The sequence below is a fragment of the Sphaerodactylus townsendi genome, linkage group LG06 (assembly GCF_021028975.2).
Source record: "Sphaerodactylus townsendi isolate TG3544 linkage group LG06, MPM_Stown_v2.3, whole genome shotgun sequence".
Taxonomy (NCBI): domain Eukaryota; kingdom Metazoa; phylum Chordata; class Lepidosauria; order Squamata; family Sphaerodactylidae; genus Sphaerodactylus; species Sphaerodactylus townsendi.
In genome coordinates, this window is record NC_059430.1 from 20635293 (window position 1) to 20661872 (window position 26580).

The 26580-nt window shown below is 46.0% G+C and overlaps 1 protein-coding gene across 1 annotated transcript in view; it reads left to right on the forward strand.

Annotated features, from left to right (window-relative positions):
• The first annotated feature begins 547 nt into the window (after positions 1 to 547).
• The window catches only part of PDE3A (phosphodiesterase 3A), a 324658-nt gene continuing 298625 nt past the window's right edge, over positions 548 to 26580 (forward strand). The window contains 1 exon segment of the mRNA XM_048500668.1: positions 548 to 2223. Coding sequence (XP_048356625.1) covers positions 1291 to 2223 — 933 coding nt within the window. The 5' untranslated portion in view covers positions 548 to 1290.

Genomic DNA, 26580 nt, shown 5'->3' on the forward strand with positions numbered 1-26580 from the left:
AGTATAGGACAATGATGTAAGGTGCTTTGGGTCGCCACTGAGGAGAAAGGTGGGGTACAAATGAATTAAATGAATAAACAGTAAACTGAGGGACAATCAAAACTGCAGAATTAGCTGCACGGGGCAAAACAGCTCTGCGTTCACTTAGAGCGGAATGAACCCCACTGGATCTAGGGGGGATCACTTCTGGGCTAGCCCGCTTGCAAGTTACTCCGCCACAAGGGATCTCTGGCCTCTGCCTCCAAGCCTTTTCTTCCGCTTTCTGCCCGAATCCACCCCCTCCCCGCACTTCTCGCCGGGATCGGAAGGCGGAGGTGCCAACCAACGGGGAATCCCTTCACTATCTTCCTCCAGCTCTCCTGCAAAGTGTAGTCCCCCCCCCCCCCCGCGCGCAGAGCAGAGCGAGGAACAAGCACAGCCGGAGCGTGCATGCATGCTTGCAAAGGGCGGTTTGCAAGCTCTGGCTTCCGTCTCCCCACAGCTGACCCCCGCATTGCAGGAGGGGGGCAGAGGGTAGCTGATTCCGGCTCTCCCCCAGCGTTTGGCGGATCCTCCTGGCGTTGGCGGGACTTTTCGAGCTGCGAGAGAGACTTCTGCTGAGCACCGCCGGAGCAAGAAACTTCGCAACTTTCCTGCAATTCAGCCCCGGGACTCTGCACCTTTCCATAACTCCCCACCTCTGCCCGGTTCCGGATCTGCGATGAGCGGCGATCGCCCTCTCTCTACCCGCGGGGATCGGCCAGCTACGTGCACTCCTGGCCCGCTCGGGAAGGCGGACTGAGCCAGGCGGCGAAGGGAGAGCAGCGGGCTAGGAAGACCCAGTGGATCCATGGCCTCATAGGCTCAAGCCTGCAACGCAGCCCCTCCGGAGATCTACCAGCGCCGCTTTTCCAATACTTACGGCCGTTGATTCCCTCTTTTCACCTGGAGTAATACCGCCCGGAGAGGATTTCCGAAAGCTTTTGTTTCGCGGATGCCAGATGAACTATCTGCTTCCCGCGCCCTGGGGGGAAAAAATGCCGTATTTGCCGCTCTAAATGCACCCGGCCCCTTCTTCTTGCACGCCATCCTGAACCTGGAATATTTTTTTTGGAAACATCATTTGGAGCACCCCCCCCCATTGATTTTTCTGCATCTCCCCCTCCCTGCTTAAAAAACAAATAAACAAACCCGCGTGCAAGGTTTCGCTTTCGCATGGTTTGATCTTGGAAATTGCTTTTTTCTGCCCCGGGGAAGAGGCGTTGGAGAGAAGGGGGAGGGGCGGGAAGACACCCCCCCCCCCCCTTCGCTATGGCTGTGAGCGGCGACTCTGCAACCCGAGGCCGGTGCAACTCCGGCGAGGAAAAAAGCCCCGAGGCGGCTGCTGCTGCTGCTGCGCGGGTAGCAGCCGGAGATGGAGCCTTAGGGGCCGACTGCAACGGCTGCTGCGCCCCGGCTGGGCCGGAGGACCCGGAGAGAAGAAGAGCCCCCCGCGGCTGGTGGCGAGGGGCCGGCGGCGACCCCCGGCTGCGGGCGCGCTGCAAACTTTGCTGGGCTGTGGGCGCGGGCGGGCTGGCGCTGCTGTTGGCGCTGCGGCTGGCGAAGGAAGAGGACCCGGAGGACGGCGAGGGGGCAGCCCCGGGGGGGCGCTGGTGCCCGCGGCCGGGCTCGGCCGGGCTGTGCTGCTGCTGCTGCTGCCTGCTCGCCGCCTACTGCTGGCTGGGCTGGGACTTGGTGCGCGCCGCGCTCCGCCTGCGCACGGCCGCCCTGCTGCTGGCCGCCTGCTGCGCGGGGGAAGCGCTGGCCCAGCTCGCCCCGGGCACGGCCGCCGAGGAGACCCGTCTGTGCGTGGCCGCCTGCGGGGGGCTGTTGCTGCTGGGCTGCCTGGCCGCGGCGCTGGGAGGGCTGGGGGTGCCCCGGGGCGCTCCTCTGCTGCTGCTCGCCTTGCCCGGCGCCGTGCGTCTTTGCGCGCCGCTCTCCTGGCCGCCCTGGAGCCCCTGCCTGGCTTCTCTGCTGGCCCTGGCGGGGATCCTCTACGCGCGGCGGCACGCCTGGCCCGGGAAACGGGAGGAGGAGGCGGAGGCAGGCCGAGGGGCGGAAGGAGCGGGGCTGGCCGCCGCGGCCCCCCCGGTGCCGGTTTGGAAGAGGAGGAGGCGCTCCAGTTCCATGATCGCCGCCGAGATGGCCGGCTGCGGCAGCAAGTCCCATCGCAGGACCTCTTTGCCCTGCATCCCCCGAGAGCAGGTAAGGAAGGGGCCGGCGGCCGGGAGCGGACCCCGGCGGAGAGGAGCGCAGTAGCCCAGCGCGGCGCCCGCCCCGCTTTAATGCGCGCTTCTTCGCGCTGGGGAAAGGGGCGTGCGGACTCGGGATGGAAACTTGGAAAGTTCGCAGCAAAGTTTTCTTCGCGGTCTCCTCTCTTCTGGCTGCAGGGGAAGGAAACAAACCTCCGAAACTTGTTCCTTGCATCTGGAACAGAAGGGATGGAGACTTCTAGGGCTACATCCAACCCCAACCCCCCTTTCTCCTTCTCCCCTATTTTGGGGATGGAGGCAAAAACTTCCTCTTCTGCCTACCTGCAGCCTGGGAAACGACTAGTTTTGCTGATTTTTCTTGTAAAGCCTTTGTTGGACTCTTCAGGTATCCGTCTCCCAGCTGATTGCTTCTGAGTAGGCCCCTAGTAGGGCGGTTGTTTTTGGAGTAATGGGGGTTCTTTTGGGGGTTGGAGGATATGGATAACATTAAACAAGCCTTGCTTGGATGTTATTATGGGGACTCATCAGTTTGTTGCTCACCTGGGAATTGGGATAAATGTGCGTGGGCATTATTTTTTCTTCTAAAGTAAAGTGTGGGCTTTGGCTTTTAAATTTACTATCAAGCTGTTTTGGGACAGGAGTTTCCAAAGTTTGTGGGAGAGACGTAGAGGTGTTGTGCTTAATGTCGAGTTCTCTTTTGCAGGGCTTTTAGGCTCCAAACTGAACAGATGTTTGGTCCTGTTATGTACCACTTATAGGAGCTCGAGTGCATCCTTTGAACCTGCTTGGTTGTCACTTTTCTCTCTAGCCTTCCTATTAAACTTGGCATTTGGTGCTTGGCGAACGGTTTTATTTTTTAAGTTAAAAGAGTCTTCCTTTTGCTCTGGATGTTCGGCTTTCGTCTATCAGAGTTTGGCTGCAAAACAAACAAGCAAAGAAGGTCGGGCATTGTGGGAATCATAAAGTTAGGATCTCCTGGGAAAGTTTTTCCATGACTTCATAAATTAGTGTCGAAATGGGGGCTGTGCATGGTACCAGGGCAAACGTCAGACATCCAACTCCGGGGAACCACAACTTTACAATTCAATATCCTGAATTCCTTTTAAGACATTTAGGGTGCAATTCAGTAATGCAGCTAAGCCGAAATGTTAGCATTCAGTACTGATTTTCAGCATTAAATACCCATTAACTGAATTTTTGCCACCAAGGTCCTGATTCTATCTACTGAACTCTGTAGTGTACCATCTAACAGTATTTACTCAGTTCTTTTAAAACTAGTGGGTCTTCCCAGATTATGTTCAGTACCAGCTTGATAATCACAGATCCAAACAATTTAGGGTTTACCTAAATTGACTGTTCATTAACTCTGGCCCTCAGTGGAACAACATTTTAGTGGATTGTTCTGTAGTGGTAATTTTTTTTTCTGGTGGCAGAGTAAGCGTTTCAAAAGATGCTTTTATGCTTGGGGTCCTAACCCTGTAGTGCGGAAAGCAGTTCCCCCCCCCCCCCCAACTGATTTTAATGGTGCTTAGGGTAAAAGGGAGGGGGAGGTTTCCTATGCATTCTTAGAAGTCAAATTTGCTAAACCCGTTTGGGATCAGATGGCAACAAACTCTGGTCACATTAAGTTTGGGGTTTATCTTCCCCAAAGATCTCTCTTTCTCTTAACAGCTATGTATTTTTCAAGCTGTGAAATCTAACTGTGGTGTGGGTGGTATAGCATCTTTTTTTTCTCTTCTGGAAATGGTTAGATGACATTGTTTTGCGGCTGCCTATTTTGCTTGCTCAAACAGCCCCCATGAACCGAATATCCTGAAATTTGCCGCAGGTGCTCTTGGTTACATTTTTGAGGGGGTAAAAATACGTCTTTTGCCATGCTTTTATAAGCCCATATGAGACAAACGGAAATGTTTAAAACTCGCTTGATTTCACATTACACACTATGTATGGGAGACGCTGTAATGCAAAGTCTCATTTTCCTATAAAATATTTCAGGGATTAAATATATATATATATATATATGAGGGATATTTGAATCGGATGGCAGCTTTTAAAAGTGGTCCCTTGGAATTAACAGAACTTTCACTCTGTTTTATGTAGATAACGGTGACTAAGAAAAAAAAATATGTTTATTTAATCACTCTAATGTGGTCTGCAAAACTCGATTCTGGCTGCTGTCATTTGCTTAGCTTCTCAGAGCACCTTAATTTATGATGATGTGCAAATTAGTACCCTTAATTGAGTTTTTATTCAGCTGTTCAGGGTTAATTGTGCATCAGACAGGAGATCCGAGGTGTCAGACGACAGTGTCGTTCAGTTACGTAGTATCTGAGCTAAAGTTTGGGCATTTCAAATCGATATGCAGAACTTTTTGGATCTTGGGGATCTCTGGGGGTGTTTGTCCTCTACAGGTTATTGCAGCTTGTTGTTCTGAAGTAGAAAAATGGACCGGCATAGCTTAAAATAGCCTTCCACTAAATATTAGATTCAGAGTATAATATACACTTTGTTTGGCTGAGGAGTTTTAAAACCATCTTCCTGCCCCAAATGAGCTCTTTTGGAGTATGCTCTAAAATCATAAAAATCATGCTGAAAATCAATAGCTTTTAAAAGCGTATGCTGGTTATTGTGTTCAGACGACACGGCGCGTGACTTTGTTTATTTTTGTAAAATATTGTGCCTGATGTTCACCTGAACTTCTGTCATATGTAACAGAAGATGCAACTTTAAAAATGCAAGAAAAACATCCCACCCAAACAGCTAGTGCCTTGTGCAGGGCAGAACTGGGAAAGCTTTAATGTGGCGACGACCACATTTTCTTCCACTAAAACACAGATAGAGGTACGAACTGAAATTTAGTTTGGTATGAACAGTTAATCGAAGTGAAGTGGCGGATGCGAAATTACTGCAGGATTGTAAATGTTTTTCCCTGTGTTGCGACTTGGGATGCCCTCAGGAAGCTTAACTTTCATTTCTGAAGAGAAAATCTAGAAGACTGTGCTAGCCAGAGAGACGCTATAACGTTATTTTTAGGCATCTTGATTGTTAATTTGTTTTTGAATAATCCAGATAATTGAATTTAAGTACATTTTTTCTGCGTTATGTTTATTTATGCATTTCACTGAAACCAGCATCTTGTGGGCAGAGACTTTACAGGCACGTAGTGACCAAAGGAGGCGTAAAGGTCTTGTGGGTCTGCATCCAGAGCCTGATTTCATGCAAGGCTTCCATGAAAGATTTTCAAAAGTTGGAAGACCAGAATTGTCGTGAACGACTGCCATCAAGTGCAAACGTGTTTGGATTTATAATCCATGCTGAGTGGATTCAGCGGAGGTGACGCTGCTTTCTGTGTTCTGCAGCTGGAGACTAGAGCGTGTTTCTATTTTTATTGCTATTTAGATAGAGCTATCAACATATTTGGTCTTTTACTGCCAAGGCTTGAGAGTCGGGCCCCCTGCCCAAAGGAATTTTATTAGCTAAAGTGGTCTTTCCGATTTGTGACCAACAAATCCACCGACTATGGTAGGTAGTTTCCCTTAGGTTTGTATGTGTTACTTGCCGGGGGCTACAAATGAGGCTGAGATGAGGGGTGAAAGTTATAAAGGACTTGGCAGGCCACAGCTGTGTGGCTAGCTGGCTGCATTTAGCTTGGTGGATCACCGGTTGTGCAGGTCTGATCTACATTATATGGTCATGGTCATTTTGGAAGAAGGAAGAGATGGTCAGAGTTCAGGGTGGCTGCATATGGAGGAATGCAGAGCATATGCAGCTGTGTTGCAGACGAGGGTGTGGATGACCACTTGAAAACCCTTAGTTTAAGGTCAGTTTCACACAATGGTTCTCCACTGACAAGCATATTGACCGGAAGCCGTGTTGAGGCAGAGATCTGCATGTGACCTGTTCATTGATTCCTGCTCCCTCACACCTAGCAAGCGTCTCTTCTAACCCAAGCCCTTCCTCCAAGAAGCCCATACAGCTTCCCTCCAGGAAACAGAGATTCATAATTCTCTTTTTTCCCATATCCCAGCTTCTTACCTTTAGTAGGCCTCTTCTTCTGCTCGAGGTTCTTTGAAAGATTCCTGTTAAAATGTCTGTATGGTGGCTCATAAAATGTTGGTTCTGGGCTTCCTGGCAAACAGTAGCATAGCCTCATAAAACATGTTATTAGTTTGGTTTATTTTTTGCCGCCTTTAACCCCGGTTGGTGAAAAGGAGAAGACCGCCGTGTTCCTCAATATTGGGAAGGAATGAGAAGGTGGAGATGTTGAGTCACACCTTTAGTGTTGTCTTCCTAGTGACCACCATGGAGAGAGGAGGTCTTTAGCCTTCTGCTTTCAGTCCTTTAATTGAGAATTGAAGCAGGGTCCATTCCATCACGGTCCAAGTACAAACTGTACCACTGAGCCATTGGCTCTCCCAGGCAGTTCTGTAGGTCTTAACCTTTTCTGTTGGCTCTGAGCGAGCCTCATCTTCCTTGGTTGGTACCGTGGCCCTTCATGCTGTCTTCCAACAGCTGGATACTTTCATAAATATAATGTGGTGTCGGTATGCACCTCTAGGTTTGTGTGTTGCTGCTTCCCTGCTGCGCATAATGAATAAATAGTTCCTGTGGATTAGCAGGGAACTCTTTGCAAACCAGAAAGGAGTTTTTTAATTTCATGGTATATTCAAGGGCCACACACACAGAGAGAACTCCTGTCCCAGATTTGCTTGGGTCTGTTACCGTGTTTCCCCGAAAATAAGGCAGTGTCTTATATTAATTTTTTGCTCCCAAAGATGCGCTATGACTTATTTTCAGGGGATGTCTTATTTTTCTGTGTTCTGTTCATCAGGCATGCTTCCAAACAAAAACTTTGCTACGTCTTACTTTTGGGGATGCCTTATATTGCGCACTTCAGCAAAACCTCTACTACGTCTTATTTTCAGGGGATGTCTTATATTCCGGGAAACGGTAGTTTTTTAAAAAAGGAAGGACAGTAACTTCTAGTCTTATTTGCAAGCCCATGGTTGCAGTTATTTAATTTCCACCATTAGATGTTCATGTTTAATCTAAGTTAATGCTTACTGTATTCTATAGAATAATTTGCAGAGTACTTTATAACATTAGCAGCTGTTTGCGGAATGCTGTCTGACATCTTCACCCTCCCATGTGAATTTCTTTTATCTTCTGCAACTTTTCTTCCTTATCTCTTTACTAACTGCTGTGGGGTAAATCTGAACCGATGGATCCCTGTAGATTCTCTTATTCTTTACAAGGTCTTTACAACAGCCGCTCTAAAACTTGAGCAGAATTTTGCCACGTGCATGCAACTTTGTTAAAGAATATAAAGAAAGTTATGGATGCTGTATCTGTTCCATTGGTCTGCTTTCCTTTGCTGCTTCTTTCTTTGAAATCAAAGTTATCTCTCCTTTCTGTTTCTTTCATGCCCTGACCTCTTACCCATCTCTGCTTTCATGGTATTAAGATATAAAAATGGTTGATGTGGTTCACGTGAAATATATCATGGTTCAAAAGGGATTATCTTGAGCACAGGTAATTTTTTTCCAGACTGATGGAGGAATTTCTCATATGTAATCAATAATAAGAGTTTTTAGAACTGAAATCTCCCACAAGTAGTTAAAATGTGATTACTTAAATGCCAATTGTTATTCCTAAATATCTCCACACTCAGGATCTAAACAAATGTTCTGAGTTTGCATAACTTGTGATTTTGTTAAATTTTGGATTTGGAAAGTTTTGGGGTAGCTGCCACGATTGACAAACTAGTTTGTAAGGCTGTTAAACAAAGACATTTTTTAAAAAAATAACGCGTCAAAGGGAGAGGAGTGAAAATACAGTAGAAGCTTTGAGCGGTTTCTCAATGGTGTGTAAAGTGTAACCCCCTCCACCAGACGCAGATATGCCGAACTGAAAGAAACACAGTTTACGCCAGGGGTTGTCATGTTCATTGAATAAACAACCAGAACAGTGATCCACTGATGAAGTGTGGACTGCGATTTTGTGTGCAGAATGCACAGCAGGGGTTAGGTGACCACCACATTTACGGTGTCTCTTGTGCCGTTTGCACAAATGTGTTTGCCTGTGCAGGTTTTCAGAGTTGTCTTTGCGGGAAAGTGCTTTTTAAAAAAACCCTTTGTGCGTGCATTCTGCTGAAACGAGAACTGCGTAGTTGCTCCCTCGAGATAATTGGGTTGAAAGGTTTGGATGCTGGCATCTGTTTATTTTAAACCCACACACCCAGATAAGCAACTATATGGAACTCCATGTAAAGTAGGGCGCTAGATTCTGAAAAATGGGTTGCTGCCCAAGGAGGGGAGGAAGCAGTCCAAGGGTGCAGAGGGAGACACCACAGCCGTTCTATTGGTATGCTGGCAAAAGGAAGCAGAGGTGCAGCATAGGGGATGGATCCGGCACTGGGCAAAACATCTGCTGTCCCCCAGTAATATCATTCCCCCAGCCCAGTGATGGCGAACCTTTTTGAGAACGAGTGCCCAAATTGCAACCCAAAACCGACTTATTTATCTCAATGTGCTGAGGTTTTAGTTTAGAAAAAACTGGTTGGCTCCCTCTTCCTCTGCCCCACCCGCTCGAGCAGAGACCAGCCTGCTCTTGCCTCCAGCAAGTCCTGCGCGCACTGCTCTGTGTCTCTAACATCTCTGCCTCCTCTGCGCCCCCCCCCCCCCGGGCAGCAGCCACCCGGAGCACAGGCACCAGGCCCATCGTCCTCAGTGGCCCAGGCCAGCCTAGATAAGAACATAAGAACTAGCCTTCTGGATCAGACCCGAGTCCATCTAGTCCAGCACTCTGCTACTCGCAGTGGCCCACCAGGTGCCTTTGGGAGCTCACGTGCAGGATGTGACAGCAATGGCCTAGGTGTGTGTGTGTGTGTGGGGGGGGTGATTTTCCACCCCCCAAATGACGAACTCTGTGTGTGCGTGCCCACAGAGAGGGCTCCAAGTGCCACCTCTGGCACCCGTGCCATAGGTTTGCCATCACTGCCCCAGCCTGATGCATGGGGGAAAACACCAATGCCCGGAGCAGCAGGATAGTGGGAGCCATCTGGGCGCTGGCCTCTGGATGAACTCCCCTTGCTGCCAGGGATGTGAGCCACCAGCAGCCCCTGTCTGGGTATGTGGTTCACAGACTCGCTCCATCCCCCGGCCTCTTATGGAGGCCCCCACCAAATGGGGAGGGCCGGCGCACAGGCTCCTCCTTCCCCGAATGGATCAGTTCCCATGCACAACACCTCGCTCCCACCAAAGCTTCCTAAGCCAACAACCAATCCCTCAAAGCAGATCTGATGCTGTGCAGCCAAAGGTCCGTACCCCACTCCAACAGATAGATGCCGTCATTCTAATACAGCGCCGGAAGGTGCAACAAAATGGGTGACGCGCCTGCCCCTTAAGAGATCGCACAAGGCGTGCCACCGATCTTTTGGTCCTGCATCTGGCCAGGTCCACTTTCTCCAGAGCCAATGCCTCATGCCATACTTGACTCTCCAATAGGTGTGACCAGAAAATAGTAGTCCCTGGCAACCGGCACATCATGAATTCTATGTCCAACATCCTAGGCGAGCAAGCAACATGCTCTTTTCTGCAGGCAGGTCATTCTCTCCCAGCTGGATGATGAAGACGTGAGGTGGTCTGTCCCTTGCAACTGTTCCATCCAGCATTGGCAGCAAGGCCTCCCAGGTCATCGCTCTCTGTCCCACCCAAAACACGGTCACCTGGCTGGCAAGGCCAAGGTCTGTCCCCCAATTAGAAGGCGAGGCATGCTTTTTGGCCCAATGGACAGTGCTGTGGCTGACAATCCAGAAGTTGGCATGGAAGTCTGAAAGACGAGAAAAATTTGTTCTCAATCCAGGAGCGAACATATCCCTTATATGCCAGGGAAGGCCTGCACCAGCTGGTGCGGATCTGCTCTTCAGGCAAACCCAGGTGTGCCGCAGTGGTATCGGTACCGATACGGAAGGAGTGGGGCCAAACTCTGCTGTCAGGAACCCCATGTGGCCCAAACAATCCCGAAGGATGCTTGAAAATTGGAAACGTGATAGGCACGTGCTGTCAAAATGTATAAGGAGGGGGCCCTGGGTTGGTGGCCAGACGGAAAGACACTATACTCCTGTTGATGCAAGCCAGAATTGCATTGGCTTTCTTGGCTGCTGCAGCACACTGCTGGCTTATGTTCAGTTTGTGGTCTAATAAGACTCCCAGATCCCTTTCACATGTACTGTTCTCAAGCCAAGTGTCTTCCATGCTACGTTTGTACATTTCATTTTTTTCTGCACGAGTGTAGTATCTTACATTTATCTCTGTTGAAACTGATTTTGTTATTTTTGGCCTAGCTTCAGACAGATCTGTCCAGATCATTTTGAATTTTGACTATTCTGACAAGAAGTGAAAGGAAGTGGGGAGCTAAGTGAGATTAAAATTTACCCCCCCCCCCCAACACACATATATTCACTGATACCAACTGGTATCAGCTCTCTACACCAGTGTTCTCCATCTATAAAATGGATGAATGTTAGGGTTGGGGGGTCACCACAACATGAGGAACTGTATCAAAGGGTCGCGGCATTAGGAAGGTTGAGAACCATTGCTCTACACCTGCATTCCAAAATGGCCATTTTCACTGGAGGCCCGCCTGTTTGCTACAAGGTAATCTAACTTACCTGGTTACAAACAAGCAGACAACAAGTTAACTCTGTCATGACTTGAGGGGGCAGTCACAAAATCCAACAATCTGTCATATTTTTGTCCTGTTCTCCTTCTGTAGCTTTCTTTCAGCTGCCCAGTAAATATCCTTGTGCTGTGGTGGCAGCTGCTGCCAGAGCAATATATTTAAAGGTCTGCACAGCCAATCAGAAGCCTTCCTGGGCAAAAGTGCTACCTGATCCTGCCTGCTTTCTAAAATTGGGCACCGAGAAAGGTGTCAAAGTGGGTGTCAAAGTCCCCATGGGCCCACATTAGGAATTCCTGGGTCTCTGGTTTCTTCTGCACAAGAATTTCCCCATGCATAGGGTGCCTCTATGCTAGATGCAGGCATCCAGGTTATGACTTTTCCAATCTGAACGTGACTTGTCTGGTTTCCATTGTTCTTCCCTTTACTCTGGTGAAAATATAAATTCTGGGGTGCAGTGTGGTTTCCGGGCTGTATGGCCATGTTCTAGCAGCATTCTCTCCTGACGTTTCGCCTGCATCTGTGGCTGGCTTCTTCAGAGGATCTGATGATCCTCTGAAACCACACAGCACCCCAGGGATTCCGGCTATGAAAGCCTTCGACAAAATACATTTCAGTTCTTTTGACGCAAAGGGGAAAACTGTAAAGCAGCTGTGGATGGGAGTGCATATCTGGATCCTCCTCCTTTTCATCCCTTCATAGGGCTTTCCCTATTTCCCTAATAAGGAACGTGGTAGCATTACGGCATGTCTTGGTAAGGAAACAGAATGAGAGGGGGCTGGGCTTGTGGGGTCATGGTTCTGCCATCAGGAAAAAGGGGGGAAACCGAAAGGGGGGAGGGGAACGCTGCAGCAGCAAGGAGCTAGGACATGTTTATGGTTGCAGTTTCTGTGCCACTTGTTGATGCTGTGGCTGGGTCACATTTTGGTGCCCTCATGTGGATGGAGGCTGAATCACAAGTTCAAGGAGAGGAAGGGGTTGCAACTAGTAGGGTTGTGAACAGAAAGACTAGCCAAAGGCATGTTGCCATTTGGGGTCTCGTAGCACTGGTTCCCTTCTCCTTGTGTCCCATGTCCTTAAATCTAAGCTCCTGTTTCCTTCCTGCTTGTAACTCTATGTGCCCAATATGTTGACTTTTGTTTTGAATTACTGGGATGTTTCTGTGTCAGTCAGAACCACAGGCAAAAGAAGCGGAGTGGGTAGAAAAGCCACAATCTATATCCTCTTATATCAGTTCGTGATTGATGGTATAGTCTTGGATGTCTGTGCATTTGCTATTTTTTTAATGTATTAAAATACTTCTACCCAACCGTTCCCTGGGCCTCAAGGCAACCGTGCACACCCTCACTTCTAACTAAATTCCGTATGTTGGATCTGAGATACTTTTTCAAAAATCACATCAGCTGTGCTTTAGAACCATTCAGTTTATTATAATCCAGAATATCTTTAATCTATGTCAGTGATGGCGAACCTTTTTCAAGACCAAGTGCCGAAATTGCAACCCAAAACCCACTTATTTATTGCGAAGTGCCAACATGGCAATTTAACCTGAATACTGAGGTTTTAGTTTAGAAAAAACGGCTTGCTCCGAGGTGTACGTTATTCGGGAGTAAGCTTGGTGAAGCAACCGTGCAACTCTTCGAATGGGTGAATCACGACCCTAGGGTTTACTCAGAAGCAAGGCCAGCCTAGATATATGAGTGGGGGGTGGGGTGATTTTCCGTTCCCCCTACATGACGAACTCTGTGCGCACGTCCCCACAGAGAGGTCTCTGAGTGCCACCTCTGTCACCCGTGCCACAGGTTCACCACCACTGATCTATGTGAATATGTCCCCAGTAGGCTACCCCAAAGTGTGTTATAGCTGAGTTCTCAGCTTGGTTTTTATTTTATTTTATTTTTTAAATTTTTTTCGCATTAATATGTGGCCTGTAAGATATTGCTGGGCAATCAGTATAAGGTCTGTTGGATCTATGTGCTTTGCTATCCTGTAACACATTTTAGGAGGTGGCAGCTCTCTCTGTCGTAGGCTGGTTATTTGGTCCGGAACAGCCATGGAGACTCTTCCAGGTGGAAAACATTGTAACTCCTGTTGGCCTGTTGCCTACATCAATATAGGCAGAATATGATGTTTTTATTTCAAGGGCTATTCAATCTCTTGTGACAGTATACACCTTTGGACTGAGTCAAAAATACGTTTAGATGGGTTCTTCTCAAAGCCCCCCTGCTCTCTTATAACAAAATGTTCCAAACTAAAATCCCTTGTTTACATAAATCATGTTCTACCCATGTCCATGTTTGGTTTTTCTACACGTTAGTGCGTATGCGTTTAAATATTTTTTCATTTTTAAAAAAATCAGATGGTTCTCTGAAGGTATTTGCTTTTTTCCCTTCTCTCGACCAGCAGTGGGTTGATGAGTAGTCCTACCCCCCCCACAGACAAAGTGTTTTAATTTTTGAGTGAACATTTCAGTTATGGTTCCCAAAGGAAAGATGGGAGAGTTCTATTTAGATTAGTAGCTTCTCTACCACGTTTCAAAAAGCATTTAAAGCAGATTTATTACTAAGGGTGTTCTCGTGATTCTCTAGTCTCGTATTAATTTACTCAATAAAAACTGTAGTGGAAAAAGTCAGGTTTTTAAATTGTATACTGAACTTCTCCCCCCCCCCTTTTAATTTATATAGAAAGAAAAGATGGACCAGTCAGGGGTTAGCATTTCTGTGGGCACAAAAACTAGGGTGATTTTCACTTTTATCCCAACCCATGGCAAGCCCAAGTATTCATGGTAGGTGAGAGACCTCCGGAAATAGGTTGGGGAAATGTGGAAGTCTCTTCTGGGAGCGGGAGGGAAATCTGCAAAATTCGCCCCCTCTCTCTTGCATGCTCAAAATTTTTTTTGGAGGATGCAAGTCAAGGTATGATTGTCCTTTTCATGAATGACACTTTGAAAAAGAGAAAAAGAGATCAAGGGCATTTATATAGCATATTGCTACCTGACTACTGCAGACAGCATTGGAAGCTCTGAGAAAAGGTGTGTGGTAACCTGGGACAAGGCCTTCTTAGTTGTGGCACCAAAATTCTGGAACCCTTTCCTCGGAAGATTTGCCCTCCCTCTTCTGTTGCTTTTTTTCCACCAGTGGTAGAAGAAAGGCAGGATAAACATCTAGTTGATAAATAAAATAATATTCTCCACAGAGGTATATTTTCTCCCTGAAGGTTAAGATGATGAGGCTCAAAGGAGGGCGAAACTTTCTTTTAAACACAATGTAGGAAATACAGCAGAAGCAGCTGTATTGGTTTGAAAGTCTTAATTTGCACAGTAGATAAATGCCTTGCTTTGTTAAAAAATAATTGTAATAGAAATGCAGGTGCCGGTATTCACGTATAACATTGTGCCAATTTCCACCAGTTCCTGTCTCCCTTCAGATTCTAGTGTGGCTGTTTCCAAGGGTCTGTTGAGGCCGGTATATGGTGAAACGTCATACACATGGTTCCTGCAGTGTTTGCTCCATTTCCAAAACTTAAAGTCTGCCAAAGGGTTTTCAAAATCCAGATTTCATTCATCCTCTTGACAGTTTCAACAGTTTAAATAGTTTGCGGCAGCGTGAAGACTGACAGGCTGTGTAATGCAGTGGGCATTTTTGTCTACATGCATGACTTCGTATCAGCCTCAGGGTGTAGCTTTTCCTCAGATTTAGCTGCTGGAGGGCAAGCAAGGAGGCTGGACTCTGACCCGTGACAATCTGTGTGACCATTCTTTTAATCTTCTATGTGAAATGATTGTTGTTTTATGGCTGCAGTGATAAAATTCAACTACTGTTCTTTGGGCCACGCTGATGTTAGTGCATTGAATCGGCTTCTATGCTGAGGTTTTATGATGCTCTGCTGGTTAACCACTTTGGATACCTTAGGTGGGCAGAAATATGACTTATTTATTTAGTCCATTTGTATGAACTGCTGCCTAACATAGGTTAAATTATGTAAGAGCGTCTCTGGAATAGGGAAAGAAGCTGGCACAAGAACCAGAAAACGGGGGCCTGCCCTTGGTAAATAGAGACAGCCAGAGCATGTCATGTGTGGATTGTTGTTCCGATTCTAACTTGTTTGCCAGTAAATACCGGTGAGGGAGGGACTTTTGAAATGCAGTCACCTCATTTTGAAATTCTGAAAGCAACAGCAAACAATTCTGATTCCTGTGCTTCGTTTTCTACCCTTCACAAGACATCTGACGTAGTTTTACAACAAAAAGTAAAATTTGACAGGTAGCAATAAAAGCGTAACAGCTCTACAATAACAGCCATAAACAGGCAGTTAAAAATTCCAAAGCTGAAACCAGTGTGATTGTTAGACACAAGACCAGCCCTCCAGGAAAGCTTTTTGGAAAAGGTCTGCTTTTTAAAAACTTGGCCATAAATAGTTACCAATGAGTGTATTTGTAGGTCCTGCTGCTTAATATGGCAGGGTGGGGTGGTCCCCTTGGGTGGATTCAGGGTGGGTGGCAATCTCAGACCTTTCCCCATTTTGGTCACCCTCCTCTGGACCTGTTCCAGCTTGTCAGTATCCTTCTTGAACTGTGGTACGTACCCAGAACTGGACACAGTATTCCAGGTGAGAACATAAGAACATAAGAACTAGCCTGCTGGATCAGACCAGAGTCCATCTAGTCCAGCACTCTGCTACTCGCAGTGGCCCACCAGGTGCCTTTGGGAGCTCACATGCAGGATGTGAAAGCAAGGGCCTTCTGCTGCTGCTGCTCCCCCCGAGCACCTGGTTTGCTAAGGCATTTGCAATCTCAGGTCAAGGAGGATCAAGATTGGTAGCCATAGAGGTCTGACCAATGCAGAATAGAGTGGTACTATTACATCCTTCGATCTAGTTGCTAGACTCCTATTGATGCAGCCAGAATCACATTGGCTTTCTTGGTTGCCGCATCGCACTGCTGACTCATGTTCAGTTTGTGGCCGACCAAGACTCCCAGATCCCTTTCACATGTATTGTTCTCAAGTCAAGTGTCATCCATGCTGTGTTTATGCATTTTGGTTTTTTTCTGCCTTAATGTAGTATCTTACATTTATCTCTGTTGAAGTTTATTTTGTTATTTTTGGCTCAGCTCTCCGATCTGTCCAGGTCATTTAGAATTCTGACCCTGTCCTCTGGGGTATTCGCTACCCCTCCTAATTTGGTGTCATCTGCAAATTTGATTAGCATGTTCTATATTACATCATCCAAGTAGCATGTGCTGAATTTTAAAAATCAAATAAATAAACAAATTGGCTTTAAAATGTCAGCAGTATCTTCATGGTAGCCGCAAGGGCACTGTTGTGTTTTGCTTAGCCCGTTAGTAAGTAAACATAACTGGATAACAGTGCTCCACGTAGGTTTTATTGTGCTCTGCAGATACAGTGTACGCTTTCTGCCGGAGCTAGAAGTAGTTGAACAGAGGGATAGGATCAGGAAAATGGATTCACGAAAACATACTTAATGGGGTTTAATATGTAAATTGTTTGTCTTATTCCTGTGGAAGTCACCATACAAAATGAATTACAACTGTTGAAACTTCCCCGTTTTGCTGCCGTTACATCTCTCATGTTGTTTGTGAATGTTTTGAAACAATGCTTTTTTTAGAAATGGAAAATAAGAGTAGTGTACAGTTTTCAGCAAAACATCCAATGGAACATGTATTGTTGAAGGCTTTCATGGCCAGAATCACAAAGGTGTTGTGGGTTTTCTGGGTTGTATGGAATCAACAGAGTCACATTCTCTGTGTCCATCTCCCAATGCACGCCATCATCAGGGTGACCAAGGTTGTTTAGACCCTCAACCAGGTCTAAAATCAGATTGGAACAGATCTAAACAAATCTGCTTCATCCAGGGAAACCTGAAATTGTCCTTTCATTACCTGTTCGATCACATTGCTCAAGTATGGAACATTTGAGGCTAGTCAATAGTTCTTTATATATTTATTTAGTTTTCATCCTATGTTTTATATTGACCTAACTTATCAAATCGGGTCCTTCTTCCAACATTCTGTGAGCCTCAGATGCTAGGGGCAGGCCTTTACAGTGATGGCCCCAAGGATGTAAAATTACCTGCCCTAACGTGGTTTGAGGTTGTGACAGTTTGGCAGGTGTTAGGAATGGTTCTGTCCCAGCAAGCTTTCCTGCCCATTTGGTTAAGCATTGTGAGAGCAAGTTGGAAATTAGAAGGTGCTGCTCCCTTCTTTCATTTTTGTGTTCGTCTCGTGCTGTGTGTGTATCTTTGTTTCTCGTGCGCCTCTTCATTCTTGTGGAAAAGCAGTCTGCAAACATTTTAAAATAAATCCATTTTGAAATGGGCAACACGATCTGATCCATGTTTACGTGGGTATAATTTCTGCCAAATTACATGGGTCTAACTTTTAAGTAACTGTAGTCTTGGCGTTCAACCCTCGAAGAGCCGAATGTTCTACCTTCAAAGCATTAGACTGGTAATTATTTCAATTTTATTCTAAACGATGGCGCATTTTAGCCGTAACTGTGAAGTTGCTGCCATATGTGATTCATAAGCTGCTCTTGATTTAAGCACATTTTGGGGACCAATTTAAAAACACCGGTAATTAAACATCTTAAATGCAGCCCTTATTACTGATTGATTTGCATAAAGCTGCAAATGAATAAACATTTTTTTTTAATTAATGGGCTGAATACCATATTATTCCCAGCCTTTGAAAGACGGTTGGCTGCTGAACTGAATGCTTGGGGTTTTTTTTAACGGATGAAATTTTTAAATTGCCTCTGCTCTGAGGGTTTGCAGATGTGCCTCAGTCTCGTCTGCATCGTTGGAAAGTGAGCTGTTTGCAGGTCTGGTCCCTGTAATGAATAAAACGGATCTGGTGTGGCTGTTTTTATGGTTAATAGACTGCTTCTGATCTCACTTAGTGAATGGTTGCAAATCCTGAGCCCAGTTTTGGGTAAGCAACACTACAAATGAATAAATACATAAGACAGGCTGTTGTTCAATTGAAGAAACCCCCTGTTGATAAATTGCATGAGTTTGTATGTGAATATGACGGGACTTTTAAAAACATCATTCTTTGTCTTTTCCATTTTTATTTTATCCTGCCTTTCGGACTCCCAGTTTTGGCTCAACCAAAACAAATCGCAATTTAAACTCAATACAGTGTTCTTCTGGAGCTGTTTTTCAACTGGCATTGGATCTACGTTTGCCAATTCTTTTTACAGCGTGGTGTGATGGTTAAGAGCAGTGGACTCTAGTCTGGAGAACTGGGTTTGATTCCCCACTTCTCCACATGAGTGGTGAACTCTTATCTGGTGAACTGGATTTGTTTTCTCACTCCTACACATGAAGCCTGCTGAGTGTTCTTGGGCCACTCACAGTTCTCTCAGAACTCTCTTAGCCCCACCTATTTATTTATTTATTTATTTTTCAGATTTTTAGACCGCCCCATCCCCTAAGGGCTCTGGGCGGTGTACAACATGATAACCATCGTGTACAAATAAAAACAGCTAAAACCTTTAAAAGCAGCAGTAAAAATGAGAGACTAAATATAATAACTAAGATTAATTTGTAAAATGGCGTCCGACAATCTCATTTTCAAACCCTCTGTCAAGGGGGGGAAGGGCAGCAAATCCCAAGATGACAAAGGCACAGGTGTAAAGGCCATGGGAGGGGGGGGGGGCACCATCAACGGCTGGTACCTCCAAAGGCCCGGCGGAACAACTCCGTCTTACAGGCCCTGCGGAATTCCGTAAGGTCCCACAGGGCCCGGACAGCTGGTGGAAGAGCGTTCCTACCTCACAAAGAGTCTGTTGTGGGGAGAGGGAGGGAAGGAGTCCCTGTTTTGAGACTCCTTACAGGAGAGAAAAGCAGAGGTATAAATCCAAACTCCTCTTCTTCCTTCTCTGGCTTGCGTGTTCTTGATAGTTGAATAATAGTGCCTGCTAGGTATTCTCTTGGGTGAACAAAACAGTGATAAATGAATATATGTTCTAGCGTGTTCTTTGAGTGATACATCACCAGGTCTACCTCCTCCCCAGAGTTCTGACCCAGCGAGTGATGGATTCTCAGCTGATGGATTCTCTCCCTCCCATACCAAGGAGAGAGTCCCTTTTCAGACCACTGGTTTCCCTCCTCAGCGGAGGTTTTTGTGACCCATCTTGATCGCAAACATGGATCATGGCCGAGCTGTTCTCATCTCCGAGCCTGTCGAATGACTGGAGAAACTGACTGCTTGAAGAATCCAGCGGGGCATCCCCAGAGGATGAGACGCACAAGCAGATGTGTTTAATTTTTTTCAATTTTATGACGTGTGTTGGACAAAACAGATGTGCCGTTTGTTTACAATGTGATTGTCTGTCTCTCACTGTAAAATTACTGTACACATTCCTTTCAGAAATTATTACAGTTATGTGGGAGTAATAAGGATGGAGGGTTTTTGTTGTTGTTGTTTAAACGAATGCAGCCGGATTGCCTTGGCTTGATGTTAGAGAAGCGAGGTCTCTTAGATAGCCAGTTCACCACTTGCCCCGTCTTTGGGAGGGATAAATAAAATGATCTCATTTCAACCAGTTCATTTTTACCGTTGTTATGACCGGGGAATGCATGGCCAAGTAACATACCTGCTTACTTAGAGTATGACCAGTCTTCCGAGTCATTTGGAAGCAAGATTTCTAGTAGTGATGCCACAAACTCATGGCGATAGCTAGTGCAGGCTGGCAGTTGAACCCCTTACTCAACGCAGGATCGGCTTCATACATTTGGGAGAAATAATAATACTTGTGTGCTGTCAAGTTGCAGGTTGACTCGTGAGGACCCAGCATCTTGGGATTTTTCGAGCCAGGGGCAAGGAGAGGTGGTTTGCCACTACCATCCACAGTCTTCCATGGATGTCTTCTGCGGTCCGTCACAAACCATGACCAAGCCTGCATAACTTCCAAACTCTGCTGAGGTTGGGCTCAGCTGAGCTATCAGGCTATTAATGAGGTGGGTAGCAGTGGAGAATGGTGTAAATAAAGTAAATAAATACCGAATTGGACCATCGGTATCAGAATCTGCTCGTAAGCTTTGCTGAGGTAGCTGCATGGAAAAAACTGGACTAGATGAACTTTGGTCTGGTTTTTTTTTTTTGGTTAAAGTTCTTATCTGGCACAGCATATTTTATCGATGATCTAAAATGAGTGGTTGGCCCATAAATATGAGTGAATGTGTTCAAGACCAAAATCAAGGCTGAGATATGATAAACTTTTTTTAGGCTTCATGTGGGCGACTCCCCCCTCCTCCGGTGAAAGCTATAAAATCTTATGGAGATAAGTGCCCCCCCCCTCGCCACTTCCACTAATAGTGACATTTTGCTCTTTCAACTTCTTTGTCTCTCGCCGGGTTCTTAGAAATCAGTTGGTTTTGTAATACCCTTAAGCTTTTTGTTACCAATCCAGGCACTAGGGAAGGATTGTGAGTTCCCCGATGTTTACCAGGAACAGTATCTAAATTAAGACAGGTTCATGTGAACTTCTTTCTTAATATCCATGGGAGAAAAAAAGAAAGAAAGGGAGCTTGTAACATTTGGCCCTTGGGCGACGAACGAATCCTTGGTTCTTAGAAATGCTTGGCAAAAATCCCCTCCTCTGGTAATTAGTGGATCCCTGCAGTTGGCTTAACTGTAATTTCTGCGGTTATGGCGGGCTTCCATTCATTGCACATGTAGCAGAGCCATAAATGGAATAGAGATTTAATTTTCAGAGTTGTATGGATGTGGTGATGTGGTGGTAGGGATGGAAAGTGCCTTCAAGTCACAAGTGACTTATGGCAACCTCGTAGGGTTTTCAAGGCAAGAGAAGTTCAGAGGTGGTTTGCCGTTGCCTGTCTCTGGGGCTTTCTTCACTACAGAAGGGAGCTAAGGTCGACTCGGTTTCCTTCAGTGGGGGGCGATTCCAGGCTGTCCGCACAGCAACTTACTTGGCCCCCTGGAACCGAGCTAAGTGGGCAGGATCATCTTGGTGCCTGTTTCGCTCCTCGATCGTGATTGGAGCTTGTGTTACCATGGGAAACAGGAGCGTTCTTTTTTTTTAAACAGTTTTTACAGTTTACAGTTACATGCCCGCCACGACTCTCCCGTTCTGCGCATGCCACAAAAGCGGCTCCTGATTGGTTGAACGGATGAGGTGTCGTTTCGATGCGTCCGCACTTCGAAGCGGTATCGACCTTGTTCCAGCAGAAAGGTGCAGTTCATAACTGCGACAGGGATGTCAAATACAAATACAATACCTTTAATGGCATATAGACAGGGATGTCACAGTTCTGAGGGAGGGGAACTGAGACACAACAACGTTGAGCTCAGTTGCAGTGCAGATACACTGAGGTGAACCTAGATAGAAACCAGTACAACTCTGTCAGTGCGGAAAGCCCCTCTGAGTAGCAACCTTGAACTTTTTCAGTAGTCTCCCATCCAAATAGTAACCTGGGCTGACCTTGCTTTGCTCCTGAGATTTGACGAGATCGGTCTGGCTGGGCCATCCAAAAAGTGCATTCCAAACTATTGCAGGTGTCTTCTCACCAGTTGCTTGAATGTCAGTGCATTCCTATTACATAATAGTGGTAAGTCAGCCTTCTGGGTAATTTTTTGTGGGGAAAAATTCCTGTCCCCTGAAAAAAAAGGTGCATTCTTGCTTTGTGATCACTGTGTGTAAGGAAGCAGGTATAGTCTGTCTCAGAAAAAGATGTTAGTAGGATTGTATATTCCTCCACCACAGAACTCAGCATGCCAGACTTTCTTTGTTGTAGAATGCTCTGCCTTAGTCATAAGAACATAAGAACATAAGAACAAGCCAGCTGGATCAGACCAGAGTCCATCTAGTCCAGCTCTCTGCTACTCGCAGTGGCCCACCAAATGCCTTTGGGAGCTCACATGCAGGATGTGAAAGCAATGGCCTTCTGTGGCTGTTGCTCCTGATCACCTGGTCTGTTAAGGCATTTGCAATCTCAGATCAAAGTCCTAGTTCCTACCTACCCCTTCTTCCCTCCCCTCCCCTCCCCTCATCCATTAGGAAAATTGAAAGTAAAAATACATTTTGGCATTCATTGCACTTGTATCAAAGTGTCATGTTCAATAATGCTCAAAATAATGGTTTTGACAAAGGGAGCACGTAAAAATGGATGATAATTCTCAGCGGGATACCGCAGAACAGATTTGTAACGAGTTGTAATCGTTTTAAATGAATTCGTTTCCTATTAATAAAAAGGGGAAACGAGTGCATTTATAACTATTGCAACTCGTTATAAGTCTGTCATGTGGAATTCACTTCATATTGGTTCTGGACTATATTTCTAATGTTGAATCATACAGTTCTCTCAACCACTGTACCTCAACTGACCTTTGTAACATAGTATAGGATTCAGCATGGATTATAGGAATATGGTTAAGGAGTGCTACAGGAAAAACCTTATGAACTGTAATCTCATGAAATTATGGAAATGGATTTCCCAGTTCAGATCAACATTCCTCCGTATGGCGGTGCATCTAGGTTTTATATCCTATCATTTCAAGGGCAATTTCACATTATTCTGTGTCCCCCTTCCCCCGACTCATTTTTTTTGTGCCCACAGCTTCATAATGTCTCTAAATTTCCTTTAAACATTAACCTGATGCATCCTCACATATGTGCCACACGTGGGTAAAGATATGACCATTAACATATGCAAACTGGCTCACTGTGACATTTTTATTTATTCCTTTACTTCAGGTAGTACTCTGCCTTTCTCCCCTGTGGGCTCCAAAGCACCTTGGATCATTCTTTTCTCATTTATTTTATCTTCACAACAATCCTGTGGGGTAGTTTAGGATGATAAGGGTACGATTGGCCCAAGTTCACCCAGCAACCTTCCATTGAAGAGTGAGGATTTGAATGTGGGTCTCCCAGATTCTGTTCCAACACGCTAATCAGCACATCACACTGGCTTTGGGCAGAAGTTGGTTCACATGTAAATAGGTTGTGCTGGTTAGGGACTGTCTCCGCTGGTGACTTGCATGTGTGAATGAGCCGTCATGGAGAGAACTTCCATGTCTCTGGAGATCAATTAAGAGCCCCATTTGGGGGGAAGGGCAGGGAGAATCCACTTGTGGGAGTGGTGTACTGGGTGTTCTGGCTGATTTGTAGAAGAATCTGGAAGAATAGGGCAATGTGCAGCTGCAGCAGACACCCACCCCCCACGCTGGAACACGGCACCCACAAGGTGCCAGTGTCTCCGTTGTTTTTCCCCCTCTGGTGTAGGGGGAGTGGGCCAAGGGTGTGGCTGGGGAAGGAGCCGACATTAGTCAGCTCCCTCCTGGCCATTTGACCTGCTGTGCCAATGGGCCAAAATCGGGACTTACACTACCCTTTTGGGTAGCGTAAGTCTATGAAACCCAATGGGGGTTTCTTGCCAGTGGGGAGGCTGTCCCGCTTGCACAGCAACCCCCTGGCGCCTGGAAACCCCTTTGGGGATGGTGGGGCCACGGGCTTGCATCTGCCCGACGTCACTGGTTTTCATGAATGCTCTTTTAGTGACAGTAAATTGAAGGCAGAAAAACCTAATGGGGTATGTTGTTGAGAGGTGGGTAGGACATGAAGCAATCAGGGCACCCTTCTGGCATTCCAGTACCCAGCTCTGCCTGAGAATCTCCTCCTTGATGAACATATTGAGTTAACCTTTATAGCTGTGTTCCAGAGGTGGGATCCAGCAGGTTCTCACCAGTTCCCGAGAGTGGGCTACTAATTATTTGTGTGTGCCGAGAGGGGGTTACTAATGGGGTCCGCTTTTCCATCTCCACGCCCTCGCCTCCCCGAGAGGCAGACTGCCTTTGAACATGAAGGTTCCATGTAGCAATTGCGACTAATAATGTAACTCCCTGAACTGGGTTAATCCTTTTCAGGTACCTCAATTCATTGATTCTCAGCCTTTCGTACCTTTTATCTCACCAGTCTCTATCAAAGAACCTGTGTGTTTCTCCATTGCTGTGTTCAGATTTGTGAGTTGGGGCATTTTCTATAATGTGATGATGATTTAAAAATGACCTGGTGCAAAAAAGATTTTTTGGGGTTGTGGTGGGTTGGCTGCCCATGGGGGGGGGGGGGCATCCAACTCAGGTTTTGCCCAGGGCTCAGGTTTGCCTAGGTACGCCTCTGCCCCCTTTGCTGAGGGGGGGCTGGCGAGGGAACCTGTTACTAAAATTTTTGGATCCCACCACTGTTGTGTTCACATGTTACAGTAAAACATCATGAACGTATATGCATGCCTCAGTTTGTAAGAAAGACCCCATGTGTGTTCAATATTCGAATGAAACCAAATATCTGGATGAAAGCGGTGTTTGTATCACATGTTCATCTGTACCTGCATTAAATGCAAACATAAGAATTACTCAACGCAATTAGACAGAACCATCAAGTGGACGCTGTACGCAGATTACATGAACATTTAGTTATGTCATTTGAGTTGGATTTTGAGTCTTGCAAGTTGCTTTGGGTGGCAGTTTTTGGCTAAAAATTGGGGAATATGCTGCATTCCTGAGGATTGGTCCTTATTCTTGAGTATGGATACTCAAGGGTAAAGCATTCAGACTGGATCTGTTTTGTATAATGTATTGGATTTTGAGATCTGGGTCCTGCTTTGGAAGTCACTTGTTGGCTGAAGAGTGGGAAAAAATATGCTACATTCATGAAGACTGGTCCTTATATTTGAGTGTGGACGCCTAAGTATATAGCACACAGGCTGGATCTATTTTGAATAATGCATGTGAATCTAGACTCTCTCTCCCTGCTCCCAATTTAACATCCCCTTTAACAGCAACCGGGCTAGGATTAAGTTCCTACATGCGCACTTGCAAGGAAAAATGGTAATTTCTACATGTGAGTGGCTTTTGTAATCAGTGAAGTAATGGATGGTGCTCTTGGGTCCTGTTTATTATCTTGACAGCCATTTTATTGCACAAGGGTACAAACTGTTATTCTGTCAATGTCAGTTGTAAAAAGTTCTCAGATTCTCTTCCTCCCACCCCACACCCAAAATGTCCTAGTTTTGATTAATGGAGAATGTCTAGGTGGTGACTAAAAAGCTGCTAAGGGTGAACTTGATTGCAGATAAATCAACACGGAGAGATAATTTGATCCTTCTGGAGGCTGTGATTCTCTTTTTTGGTATGGATTGGACTTTCCCACACTACTTGCGTCGGGAAGAGTTCTGTTCCTGTTTGGGGAATGTTGTAGTGCTGTCGCTGGCATGAATTAAAAGCAAAGCAGAATTCTGCCTGAAATTGCCTGCTGTTTCAGTACTGCCCTGTTGTTGGGAAAGAAATGCACAGTGACTTCCTTTTGTGCTTGAATGGCTAGCAAAATGATAAGGAAGTTGGTTTCGGTTCAGTTCTAGCCTTCTTATTCCCAAAAGGAAGCTGTCTGGTGCTTGAAAACACAAGTCTCTTCTTGTGTGTAAAGAGCCATCAAGTCACAACTGACTTATGGCAATTCTGTATGGTTTTCAAGGCAAGAGACTTAAATAGGTGGTTTGTTATTATCTTCCACTGCATAGCAACCCTGGAATTCCTTAATGGTCTCCCATCCAAATACTTAGTAGGTTTGATGCTGCTTCGCTTCCAAGATCTGATGAAATGGGGTTATCCTGAGTTAACGGGCCCTCTGAAAATGACCATAATGGTGTGGCAGATGCCTAAGGGCTGTCCTTCCGATATGTTGGTCCCAAGTGATACAGATTTTTAAAGGTCCACACCAGCACCCGGTTCCAGGATGCTGGTGTAGATGGAACAAGACTGGATAGATATGGTCCCTGCATCTCACTCTAGACAAATTTCTGGCTGCAGAATCCTTTGCTGTTCATGAGGATTTTGTGGTAGATGTGCAGAGTTTACTTCGTGAGGTGATTTACGTGGGAAAGTTTCTGTGATGGTTGAAAGTTCCAAAAGCCAGAGGATACGGGAGGGGTAGTCTCCTCCTCTGCTAGAATTCTTAGTTTTTTCGAGGATGCTAGAGACAACTTTGCAGATTCCCATTGGGCTGTGCGAGAAGATGCGGGTGTGAAAGGCTGCTGGTTGTGCTGTATAGCTTGAATGTGCAGACCACAGACCTTCTGAACAGTCTCAAGTGGGGTGGCTAGGTCCTGGTCAAGTGGGGATCCGCTACCCTGAGCACCTGCTGCCACAGAGTTCTCCTGATGGGTCAGGAAGACATCTTGTTTGTTTGGATTATTCCCATCCCTTCCTTTGGGGAGGCAGGAAATGAACACACCAAGGCTGTTACTTGGTCGAGCATGTCCACCTTCATCAAACACCATAAGTTGCTGCGCATGTTCAGTTCCGCAGACTCAGCCTTTGGCAGAAAGGTGTTGCAATATGTGTTGGATAATGATTGATGTGTCCCATTGAGGGGACACTGTTTTAGGAGGTCCCAAGCAAGATATCCTCCTGCCCCATCAGGAGAATGAATCATTGGATACTCACCGTAAATAGTCCTTCTCCTAAGGGAACAGGGACATTTTGGCCCTCCTTAGTCATTGTAATCATATATCCATCCTGTATTCTGAAATTAAAAGTTCAGTTAAAGTTTTGCTTCTACTTTACCTTTTGCTTCCTGTTCCTTTCTCTCAAATGTATTTAGTTCTGACTAGAAGTTATCAATTTGTTATTATG